General features: G+C 37.8%; 1 protein-coding gene across 1 annotated transcript in view; it reads right to left on the minus strand.

The window, feature by feature from the left end:
* Positions 1 to 13,248, minus strand: part of adck1 (aarF domain containing kinase 1) — a 64,994-nt gene that overhangs the window by 15,314 nt on the left and 36,432 nt on the right. Inside the window, exons 5-9 of the mRNA XM_059354055.1 lie at positions 6,882 to 7,040; positions 5,795 to 5,953; positions 5,487 to 5,603; positions 3,497 to 3,646; positions 757 to 954 (exon numbers count right to left, since the gene is read on the minus strand). Of these exons, the coding sequence (XP_059210038.1) occupies positions 757 to 954; positions 3,497 to 3,646; positions 5,487 to 5,603; positions 5,795 to 5,953; positions 6,882 to 7,040 (783 nt within the window). The remainder of the gene's footprint in view (positions 1 to 756; positions 955 to 3,496; positions 3,647 to 5,486; positions 5,604 to 5,794; positions 5,954 to 6,881; positions 7,041 to 13,248) is intronic.

The following is a 13,248-nucleotide window of genomic DNA, read 5'->3' on the forward strand; positions in this document are numbered from 1 at the left end:
TAGAGAGCAGCACTGGAGGCTTTTGCTCTTCTCCAGAGTGGTTTCACACACACAGGTGGTTCAACCAATCACCTGCCAGGACTTTTTCAAAAGTGTCTTCTCTTTTCCAAACAGTTTCCAGTGGTGGGTTGTTAGATGCTTGTGTGTAACAAACCCTTACTGTCAGCAGGTGGCAGGACAGTGAGTTGTATCTTTGAGTCTGAGATCGGACTTTCTAATGTGGGGCACTCGTTCACTCCCCACAGTGACATATGACCCTGAACTTTAACATAGACTGCACTTTGGCCAATATTCAGCAAAACCAAATACCACACTGATAATAAATGACCGGCAAATGTGTTTTCAATACACAGGAAAGCAGAAAAGAGTTTTAACAGCTTGTATTTTTACTTCTCCCAGTCTTTCAACTAGTGCAAATACTGTAACTACATTAACATGCATATTCCTGCACTCACTACACATCCAGCTTAACCAAAAATACCTTGTTTGAGTGTTCTTCAAATGGGTGGTACATTCAGATTTAGATGTTTCTCTTACTCTTTAAATCATGTTTTATTTAGATTTGGTTATTTAATCTACTGCCTGTTTGCTTTGACCGTCCGTGAAGCACTTTGTAACATAAATAGATTCTATAATTTGAATAATTACTATGTACGTGTGTGTGTGTGTGTGTGTGTGTGTGTGTGTGTGTGTGTGTGTGTGTGTGTGTGTGTGTGTGTGTGTCTGAGAGAGAGAGAGAGAGGGCTAATACAGTACCTCAGAGTGTGTGACAGGCACAGAACTGATGCCAGCATTGATGGCGTTCCAGGAGCGAGCGGTGAGCACGCAGGCGAACAGCGGGTACAGATCTCCAGCTCCCAGTCTGAGGCTGTAGCGCTCCACCCCGGACATGTCCCCTTTAATCAGAGCCTGCCACAGCTGACAGTAGTCCAACCGGAAGTCTGGCTGCAGGGTCTAGATGAGAGGGAATTAGGTTTCTTTAGTTCAGATTAGAGGATAGGATAGATTGTTTCTACTTTATTGATAAACAACAGTATATTTTTTACATTTTGTACATTTATCAACTTCTTCTCTATATGTATTTTTTATTAAAACCTCTTAAGGTTGTGTTTTGGGGGTCACACTCTGCACATTTGCACACATGCCATCAATATGAGTTAAAACACTACATTGCATTCACCAAGTATTTTATTGACTTGCACACAGGGCAACCCCATCATCATATATTTTAGGAGGGTGGTGAAGCCTAAAGTAAAAGAGGAAGTCTATGGACCCTGTAAGGCAGGGGTGTCAAACTCTGGCCCGCGGGCCAAATTTGGCCCGCAGTGTAATTTTATTTGGCCCGCGAGGCAATACCAAATTATTATATTATTATTGTACAATAAAAGCTGACCCGCCGGTATTATACGGCGCATTTACCGATTATACTAGATTTATTATTGTTATTTTATTTTTAAATGTATTAACCTGTTGAAAAACTTTATTTTGATATTTAAATCAGAAGGATGCAAATAGAAAAGAGGCATACGATTTTTATTTAATAAATTAATGCCATTGATGTGTTTTTTATTTGAAATTTGATTTTGCATGTCTGCACTATTTAGTTATATATTGTGTGTTTATAAGTGTTGCTGGTTCCATATTTAATGTTTAAGCAAAACATGTTTGGTATATATTAAAAGGTTTATTTGTTCAATGTTGGCCCGCGATTTTATTCAAGTTTTAAATTTTGGCCCATTATGTATTTGAGTTTGACACCCCTGCTGTAAGGAGTCGAGGCACAGTGTTGGTGATATTGACATGCAGAGAAATGCTGATGATGTGGATGTGATGAAGACTGGACTGCTGATGACCTCGACCAGGGCACTTGGTCCATTTAGTTATTGTTCTGTTTTAGACAACATCCAATGTGGGCTGTAACATTTTAAAAATCGGGTTGTAACGATTAGAGGTGGGAATCAACAGAGACACGATATGATTTTATACCAAAACTTTAAGCTTCACTGCTCTGAATTTTTTGAATGAAACATAAAAAATAGCCTAACTTTGCAGTGTTATTTCGACAACTTCACGACAGTTTCATAGGTTGGTATTTTCACCTAGTGGTCTCACTTTTAGGAATATATTTGAGATACTGGTATCACATGGAACTAGAAGATCCAAGGAATCCATAGGCACCATGTCACCATGCGGCAGGATATCGTGTCAGGAAGTTGTTGAAATAACGCTGCAAAGTTCGGCTTTTTTTATGTTTCATTCACAGAAAAATCAGTTGTTGTCGTCCATACATGTTTGATATCAGTTCAGTTCAGTTTGACTGAATACTTTGTTGGTCAGTCTGTGGGTTTGACTCTCACTGTGGAGAATTTTATCTTATTCGACAAAACAATTCTTGTTTGAATTTAATTTTGTGGACAGAAAATGCAGTTAAACAGTTAAATCACAATATATTGTATCGCAATACTCACCATATCGCAAAATGCTTAAAATATCAATAATATCGTATCGTGACTCAAGTATCAGGATAAAACTGTATCATGGGGCCTCTGATGATTCACACCTCTAATGGATATGTTATATTGTATACTATACAATTAACTTCTATTGTGTCCAGTAGTCAGATATGTAATATCAGTCTTGTTCAAAGATTGAGAGTAAATGTTACATAACACAAAATAGTTCAGCTGGAAAAGCTGCGTTTCATCAATACAGTATGCAGTTTATTTCCAGACAATGGTACATTACACATGAAGTTTGTTTTTTTAACCAATCTGACAAACTGCACATGAACCCGACAAGCACTGATGTCAAGATTTTTGTTTGTTTTCTTCTTGCATCTGGTTAATGTTGCAGCTGGGCGGCTTATCAGGCACTACGACCACAGCAGCCCTGTGCATGCAAGGCTTTAATCATGTTAGTTAACAGTTAATGATTGATAAAAAGGGTCGACTTTCTGTCAGGAAAACACATATAAATTAGCATGGACCCCTAATTTAGATGCATTCAATTCTCCAGCTAAGGAACCTCGACCACTTACAGAAAAAACATGCAATATGTGGTATCCTACAAGTAATGGCACTGGAAATTACTGTGTGTGTGTGTGTGTGTGTGTGTGTGTGTGTGTGTGTGTGTGTGTGTGTGTGTGTGTGTACATATGCCTCTTTATTATTAAGGCTGAGGTGCACCAATTCAAACACAACAAACTGCACTCTGCTGAGAACAACAACAAATGAGTTGTTTATCAAAAAGCTTTTATCCTGCTACCTCTAATAAAAGCGTGTCTGTGTGTGTGTGTGTGTGTGTGTGTGTGTGTCTGTGTCTGTGTCTCTGTGTGTGTGTGTGTGTGTGTGTGTGTGTGTGGCATCTGTGTTTCTCAACTATGTGTTTGCCTCTCTACCCATGTACTCAAGGCCTAAGCCAGTGGCATGAAAAATGGACTGCAATTTTAGAGTAAATGGTGTTTTCTTTATGTTGGGGCAGCGTGGAGATTTCTCACCTGATAAAGGCCATGATCAAGCAGGGCAATCTCCGTCTTGTTGCTCTGGGGACACTTTCGGACCAAAACATTTCCCGGGTGTGGGTCACAGTGAACAAAACCGTGGACGAAGATCATTTCGCTGTATATCTTACCCAGGTTCTCTGAGATCTGTTGGGGATGTGATGAAAAAAGAAAAAGAAAAAAGGTGAAAAAACAGATTAAAATGACATTTAGAAGAAAACAACGTTAAACAATTTAAAATAAATTGTCACATGTTCAGAATAATTAAGTGTGACAATACTGGTTTATATATTGTACAGTTTAGCCACAAAGCTGCCAACCCTGTGGAGTGTAAACCAACAATCAAGTAAGGTTTATTTCTTGAATTTAAAAATATTGTCTGTCTTGATACCAAAGTAGGCTCAACAAGAAGAGAGGTGAGAGTAAATCTACAACCAACCTGGAAGTTGGCTCAACTGTAACTAATGTCAACAAGATTTGTTATTATTTCTTTTATTCTGTAACCTACATCAACTACAAGACAAAGAGACGTGGTAATCAGGTGGTCTGAGCAGGGAGGCAAACCAGGAAGTGCGCTGACGGCGGCTGCAAAAGCAGTTGGCTCCATTAATTTTCAGTCAAAATGAGAAAACTTCTCACTTGATTTATTACGTCAAAACACTATGGTCTAGTAAAAATCTTTTTCAAGACAATTTGATGTTTATAGTTCTAATAATGGCCCCATTTAGAAGAAAATAGAAATTAAGAATCATATGATTTGGGGCGTGACTACCTTTGATTGACAGGTCGGGTTTCAGTTTTAGTGGTAATAAGGGCTGGACATTAGCATTTGTGTTTAACGTCTGTCTTTAATGAAGTAAAAATAGTGTGTGTGGATGGATTTACCATCTACTGCAACAGTAAATACTGCAGTACTCAAACTAAGCTGTTTGAAACTGTTATATATATTTACTATAATTCAACTCTAATAGAAATGGATTAGTCAGCCTCCATTTTCATTCACAGTATTATTGTTATTTATTTGCTCTGATGCCTTCTATAACATGGCTTTTACTGAAACCTCAAGTTTTAAAAAAAGTGGGTATATAAGAACGACTTTGACAATTAAGAAAGCCCATGTTACCGTCTTAAGTTTAAGGCCCAGACTGTCCCTAACTCACAATGTCAATCTACCACCATAGATAACAATCGTATCATAACACAACAGCTATGCAATACTAGGTACATTGCAAGCAGAGGTGGAATGTAACTAAGTACATTTACTTAAGTTCTGTACTCTTTGTACAATTTTGAGGCACTTGTACTTTACTTGAATATTTCCATTTTATGTAACTTTATACTTCTACTCCACTACATTTTGAGGCAAATATTGTACTTTCTACTCCACTACATTAAGCTGACAGCTTTAGTTACTTTACAGGTTGAGACTTAACATAAAAAACATAATGCATTTAAAATGATTACACATTTTTATTAATTAAACCAAAGAAAAGCATATTAGGTAGTTAAAATTAGCCCTACCTTGACAACAGTAAATTAAAGCTTACATAAATACATCAAAAATAACAATACAATAATATATTTGGACAATCTGAGTGGGTCCATTCTGCATAACGAGTACTTTTACTTTTGATACTTTAAGTACATTTTGATGCTGATACTTCTGTACTTTTTTTGTATACGTTTTGAATGCAGGACTTTTACTTGTAGTGGAGTAATTTCACAGTGTGGTATCAGTATTTTTACTTAAGTAAGGGCTCTGAATACTTTTTCCACCATGATTGAAAAACAATCATCTACAATATATCATGATATCTATTTAAGCAGGAATTATGTATTTATTCGCTGCATTGTGCTGTCAATGTCCGAGAACAGTAAACATCAAAATCCAATCCAAGTCTTTGTGCCACTTTAATGAAAACAGACACACACACACCCTAGACAGACACACACCCTAGACAGACAGTCGTCAGGGCAACAGCAGTACCTCATTGACATTGATGCCGTGTTTCATCATGTAGTCCCTGTCGTTGACGTGCCCCCCCTCGATAAACTCCATGGTCAAGATCCTCTTTGTAGACAGATCCCAATGAATCCTGGGAACCTGTAGAAAGGGAGACCCACAGTTTGCTTTTTGACAGACTGTCTCCTATTATTCTATTATTCTATTGAAGTCTTATTAACCACACATTGTGCACACATGGGACCACCGGTGTCAAAACTAAATCCCACTGCAGACTCCATAAATATGTAATTATAAAAGGAAGCCTTATAGATTTTTGTGCATGTAGGTACCTTAAAAAAGGTGAAGTGGGCCAGCATGTCGGCCATCCTCTCAGCGTTGCGTCCTTCATTGAGGAAGTCCAGCTCCAGTGGCATGTTCTTCTTGGCCTCTTCAACCAACCACATGAAGGCAAAGTCTGGAAAGAGCCAATGGACCGCCCTCAACAGAACCTTTAAATTACAAACCTAAATTAATCTCTCTGACAAGAACAATAAAGCAGTCATGTACATATGTAGTGATGTCTTGTTGATGGCTGACATTGTATACCAGGTAATATCAATGTGATTCTGGAGAAGTAAGTGAGGTGTGAGGACTGAAAACTGATGCCAGTCTATTAACACCAGATGTAATACATCACTGTTGGAAGAGGTACTTCAAATGTTACACATCTGGATCACTCATGGTCAGTACCACTCAGCCTGTGAAAACAGTTTGAGGTTTGAGGGTTATCCCAGTTTGGGCTTAGAGCAACCATATCGGCAAACAATAATTTTGATTACTCTGCAAAGGCCTGGATCATGTCAAATCTCATTTTCTGACTGTTTTACAACAACAGTCAGTGCCCATATGAACAGAAACAGGTTTTGCTCCTTCTGTTCATACTGGCCATTAAAAATCAACAGTGTGAGGAAAAGAAATCCACAGTCTACTGATCTGATCTGATCTGATCTACGCAAGAGTGATAAATTCCAGGTAAACTTTCCCTTCATTGGCTCCCTATCCATATCCATGTCTGATCAAACTTTAAGGGTGCTTTCACAACCCAAAGTTTAGTCCATTTTAATCGAACTCTGGTGCGGTTAAATCCTTGTTATGGTTCGTTGCTTGTGAAAGTATATCCCTAAAAGTAAGCTTGCCACAGCCTCCGGGAAAAAAAACAAAAAACTGTGAAAATACTGACGGCCCGCCGGCTGTCGGAACGCTAAATATCGATACTTGGCGGCCATGAATCGATAAAATATCGTGATACTCTGATGTATCGATTCCCCCCCACCACCACCTCTAATATCATGAAAGGGGTCGATGTGTCACAAGTCTGTCTCAGACATCCTAACATTTCTTTGGTTATTTCAAAGTAGTTCAACATTTCAGACTCACCTCCATCACCACGATGTCCCTGGAGGTCTGTCTCTGCACTTTGGGGTGTTGGACCTTGATGGCCACTGTCCTTCCATCATGCAGCACTGCCTTGTGGACCTGGGCTAAGGAGGCTGCACCCTGAGGCTTCTCTTCAAAGAAGACAAATAACTCAGACAGCTGCAGGAGGTAGATAGGGGATGAGGAAGGAACGAGTCGGCAAGAGCAGAGGGTAAACAGAAAGATGAAGAAGATGGTAGAAAAGGGGGTGTGGAGTTGGGAGTGGGATAGAAGTTAAAATTATTAATCTGACAGGCTCAATTTACAAGCTATTGTTAGATACTTTTCAACCAAAAATGGCAAAATAAATGACAGACAGAGAAGTGTACACGTGGGTATACATGTGATTAATCCTCTTCATTTCTGCTTTGGCCAAGTATGGATTTGTTATGTCATGGCAATAACACAACCAATTAACTGAAACATGGGAAAGTGATTGATATGCAATGATTTACAGTAATTGTTGTAATAGGCTTAAGTTTAAAAGCACTGACCTGAAACCATGCTAGACCAAAAGGAGCTGAGAATGTCTTAAAAATTAGACCAAATGTGTTGGAGACCAGATTACTTCTTACTGACACTATAAGGACCAAAATAATCGATATATATTTTTATCTGGCCACATAAAATTAGACAAATTATTAAAATGATTTTAATAGCTTAAACATTATGTACGACATTCCCCCTGGGATTATTATAATTTTCTTGTACTTTTTGGTTACTTTACATTGTTGCTAAATTATTTTGTTATGAGAGCATCCAAAGAGGGAAATTTAAAAAAAATAAGACCTATAAGGAGTGTTCATGTGATTTAACTTATTCATAGTAGTGTGAAATTAATTAATGCAAAAATAATCGTGATAATCGTAATATCGTGATTATTTCTCTGACAATAATCGTACCAAGAAAATCTATAATCGTGACATCCCTATTGCAGACTGGTGCAAACTGGATGCTGAGGGGTTAACAGCTCCTGCTCTGTTGACTGCAGCTGGGAGAGACTGCTGCGGGAGGACTGGGCCGCTTGTGAGTGCTTTGGGATGGCGCTACTCCTTAAGAAGAGTAGGAACGAGTTTCCAATAACACCAGAGAAAGTTGCTAGATATGTCGCTAGTTGCTTTTTTGAAAAAGAGTCGCGAGAGGGGTCTGAATAGTCGCTAAATATAGCGCACATTCAAACTCTGTTGGTTAGCCGCTACAGAAGTACTTGTATGGGAACAGAGGGCGAGGGGAACAAAAAACTTTCCAAAAAACACTCAGAAAGTACTCAGTCGAAACACGCCATATGACTGCTGTGAATTCTCAAATTGTGGTCTGTATTTACCTTAACCCTTTATCAGGCAAAGAACCATATTTGGTAACTTGAGCGGACATCTATAACAGGTCTCCTCGCTCTCCATGGATTTCTACATCACAGATAGTGAAACTGTTGCATCTGACCAATCAGTAAATCACACAAGATTCAAGCTTTCCTTTATTGTCATTGTATTGAAACAGTATACAACTAAATTTACATGTGCTTCTCATATATAAGGTGCTTTAAAAAAGACATTCAGACATTACGCATATGTAATAAGTAGTCTAAAAAGATAATATATAGTTTAAAGGTAAAAGATGAAAGTGGTGATGGATGCAAATTATGTGTTATTGTCTATTTAGGGTTGCTGTGGGAAAGAGACTATAATAAATATAATAATAATAAAGACTCAATTGACCTCGATTTGCAATATAAAAATTAAACATTTTGCAAAAAGTCTTGTCATATCCTCCTATAACACTTCAGGGTTGACATTTTCAATTTCCGGGAGTGCCCTATAAAGGGTTAACTGCTGAAAACAGGCCTTTATTTAACACAGGCTTATATTAGAAAGAGATGTTGTTCCTGTAATATCCTTTAGTAAGAAGCCTCCCTGTTTGTTGCTGTCACTTGTTTTTAATTTGCTGTTAATAGGAACTCAACACTTCCTCCATGTTATGACATGACAATAATGACATGACTTTTGTACTGACCGTATTAGTACTGCTAAGAGTACACTTTATGGATTTTAGCAAGTTATCTATCAGACTAATTCTACCCAACCTTTCATTGCACTGGCCCTCATTTCTGATTAATGTTAAATGTGAGGTGAACCCATTCACACCATGTCCTAAATAACGTTTCAACAGAAAATAAGTTATTTTACTAATTTAGGAGAAATTCATACAACTAGTGGTGGAAGAAGTATTCAGATCTCTTACTTAAGTAAAAGTACTAATACCACACTGTGAAATTACTCCACTACAAGTAAAAGTCCTGCATTCAAAACTTACTGAAGTAAAAGTACAAAAGTATCAGCATCAAAATGTACTTAAAGTATCAAAAGTAAAGGTCCTTGTTATCTAGAATGGACCCACTCAGATTTTTTATATGTTGTAAATATATTATTAGATTATTATTTTTGATGCAATTGATCATTTAAATAAATGAGACATAGAACATTTCCACAGTACTGTACGCACTGAGTGATTGTCCCACCACAACATGGTCTCACAGAAATCCGTGAAATAGCCACGGATTTCGCTTAACTCAAAATCCGTGGAATAGCCACGGAATCGCTCAAATTTCCGTGAAACTGACACGGATTTCGCTACAATGCAAGTTAATGACAGTCATATCCCGTGGCTATTCCAACATACAAAGTGATTATGTACATTCACTGAGTGAATATTTAGAAAATAAAACATATATTTCTCGCTAGAAATGTGATCAAAATCCATTTTTATGCAGAAACAAAGTCAAAATATAATTTTTTTCACAAAAAATGAGAGAACTGTCCGCCAAGTTTTTTGTTCTGACCGCCGGAACCTTGAAAGTCACGTGACTTGGAACAAACCAATAGGAAAAAATATCAATGGGATGGCCACGGGATATGACTGTCTTTAACTTGCATTGTAGCAAAATCCGTGTCAGTTTCACGGAAATTTGAGCGATTCCGTGGCTATTTCACGGATTTCTGTGAGACCAGGCTCCCCACCATGGCTTCTTTAATTCTGTCAGCTGTGGAGCTATGCCACGCAGCCATAACACCGTACATCCTGGCTTATCTTCACTCTGGAAGCCTTTTCCTTCCTCATCTCCTCCAAGTTCATTTAAGGCAATTGGGACGTCCTTCGAGATGGCGGGCCTTTATTAATTTTTTGAGTCAAGTGATCGAGCATAGAGGAATCGAGGAAGGATATTGAGATGAAGCTAGAGCAGAAGCCAGTCCGTTTTGGCAGATTTCCTCTCGAAGCCTGGGTTTATTTTTCTTCTATACAGCATAATGACCGTGCAGCACATTCTTACTCATTAACTCCATACTCTACTGTCTTTACCGATTCTTTACAGAGTCTACTTTTTTGTCTCAATTTGATTATTTTGTTGATAATACATCACTTTACAGCAGTGGTGGAAAAAGTATCCATATCCCTTACTTAAGTAAAAGTACGAATACTTACTGAAGTTAGTCCAAAAGTATCAGCATCAAAATGTACTTAAGGTATCAAAGGTAAAAGTACTTGTTACGCAGAATGGACCTACTGAGATATATAGTCTAAATATATTATTCTATTATTTGTATTGATGCATTTCTGTAAGCAGTGTTTTCATTTCCTCAAGATATGGCTCAATTTAAGCACTTAATATACTGTTATGTTTAATTTTAAAAAACCCATCGTGTCACTTTAAATTTATCATGATTTTCATTTCAAAAGTAACTAAAGCTGTCAGCTAAATGTAGTGGAGTAAAAAAAAACAATATTTACCTTAAATGTAGTGAAGTAGAAGTATAAAGTTACATAAAATGGAAATACTCAAGTAAAGTACAGGTACCTCAAAATTGTACTAAAGTACAGTTCTTGAGTAAATGTACTTAGTTACTTTCCACCACTGCTTTACTGACTGATGAGTTCTTTTTGTGCTTTAAGAGTAATAATAGTATTTGAGCTGAACAAACCAAATAGATGCTGGGAGTCAGAACAAACCTCCAGCTACAGATCATAGAGACCATGCGTTGTTTTTTAAAGAACTGCTAGAAAAACAGCAGCATCGGTGCTGTAATGAATACATTCATCATAAGCTCAACAAACAGAGATAGGCCTGTGAAGATGTTGCATTTTGATATACTGCACCCACCCACAAACCTCAAACACAGCACTGAGCACTGAGCACTGAGCACTAAGCACCCGGTGTGCCCTTTGAGCAGAGGTAGCCCCTCATTAGCCTCCACTCATCTCTGAGGACACACAGAACACACATAAATTAGTGTGTAGGTTTGAAGGTTAAAGAGGATTTCCCCGGGGACACGGAGTCATTAGAACAGACTCACTGTTTGCTTTGGAGCTCCAAACTGCCCCGAGGCTGCCCTGCCTCAAGGATACAAACCTCTTAACTGAACAAGAATAGGCAGCCTGCAGCTTCTCCTTGGGCCCCAACACTCTATCACCTTTATGTTCCAGAAGTATGCAGTGTGATTATCAGCACAGGAGATGCTGGCTTTCTTTAGACAATTCCCCTGCTGTGTGTACCTTTGTATAACATGAAAAGAGGCTAATTTGAACATGATGTTGGCCCATCAGGTAGAGGCTAAATAAGTAGAAGATGCCATCAGATGAAAAATTATGCAAGCAGCACAGACTCCTTATGTGGGGACAGCAACTCAGTTATTCAATATGCAAATATGCTAAATGGAACGAAATTGTCTGCACCCACTAGTGTTTACCTGCTATGACAGAGACCGTCCACTGGGATTTGACATGCAGGAGTGCTTTCATTGGTTAAGGTAATGTGTAATTGTTTATTGTTTACTGTTAAAAGGATCCCCATTAACTTTCACCAAAGTGGGACGAGCTAGTCTTCCTGGGGTCCCAAAAAAAAATCACTTAATGATAATGTAAAAACAATGAGACATTGTAGACATCATTAAAACATCATCAGAGATTATTCAATTAAGTTATTACTTTCATAAATATTACATTCATTATTAGATTCATACAGTCCATTCCCTACTCACAAATTTAAATTGTAAATTATCAAATGGTACTTGAAAGATATTTTGCTCTTCAGCTCACATATATTCAGTGGACAATTATTCCAATGATTTTATGGCACGATAAATAACTGTCCTCTTCACGTATTTGATTTTGGACATGGTAACATCATCTGGCCACCATCGGCTGACCTCGTCAAATGAAAATGAACCTGATCGCATCTGACAATTTGGTTGTATAAGAAAACGTGTTCTTTTTCTTCACTATGGTATCAATGTGTTCTGCCAAAATGTAAAAGCTCAGGTGGGCCAGTCATAATAACAATAATAATACATTTTATTTGTAAAGCACTTTTCATAAAGAAATCTCAAAGTGCTACAGAAACCAGAAACAAAATAGACAAAAGACTAAGAGAAAACTCAGACACATTAAAATCAGCAGTAGATAAAAAAGACACAGTACATTATTAAGAGATTAAGGTGCAGAGACAATAATAAAAAACATCCTAAACTTTATGCAGCAGTGTGATATCTGAGAAATCCTAGCGAAAGTGAGCACTCATCGTCTGATTTCACTGTCAAAGTTTACAGTTCTAGCTGTGTCCCCAGTGCCCAGTCGCTGCTTATAGTAATCTCAGCTGTATTACTTCAGAATGTTCAGAATGTGTTTAACTAGCTAAGCTCTTTAATTTGATTCACATAGTGAAGTCATTTAATTGAATTAACCCATTTAAGCCGGGAAAGCATTACCACATTTCTACCATTAAAACCGGGAGCGCTGTTGCGTTATTCTACCATTAAGGCCGGGACAGCAGATACGTCGTTTGTAGTATATGTAGTTTTTTCCATCTATTTTCCATCTCTTGGCCAGTGAAATGCATCAGAATACATGCGGGAGTGTCGCAATGCAACATTGGACTTTTCCAGAACTTTTAAATCATGGCGGAGGACGACTATAGCGGAGGGAGCTCAGCAGTAAGTGACGGAAGTGATCTGATGAAAACAGCACCGATGATTTTATTGATGATCCGGACTTTGAACCCTCGGAACCAATCGATCGGCAATTATAGATGAGGAATATGTTTTTAGACGACATATTTTCACCGAAGAACAGACAGATTTGTGGCCATCTGGAGATAATAATATTAATAATAATAACATATTATTATTATTATTATTATTATTATTATTATTATTATTAATAAAAATCCTAGCGAAAGTGAGCACTCATCGTCTGATTTCACTGTCAAAGTTTACAGTTCTAGCTGTGTCCCCAGTGCCCAATCGCTGCTTATAGTAATCTCAGCTGTAAACTCAGATAA

This window comes from Centropristis striata, chromosome 16, assembly GCF_030273125.1.
Source record: "Centropristis striata isolate RG_2023a ecotype Rhode Island chromosome 16, C.striata_1.0, whole genome shotgun sequence".
NCBI lineage: Eukaryota > Metazoa > Chordata > Actinopteri > Perciformes > Serranidae > Centropristis > Centropristis striata.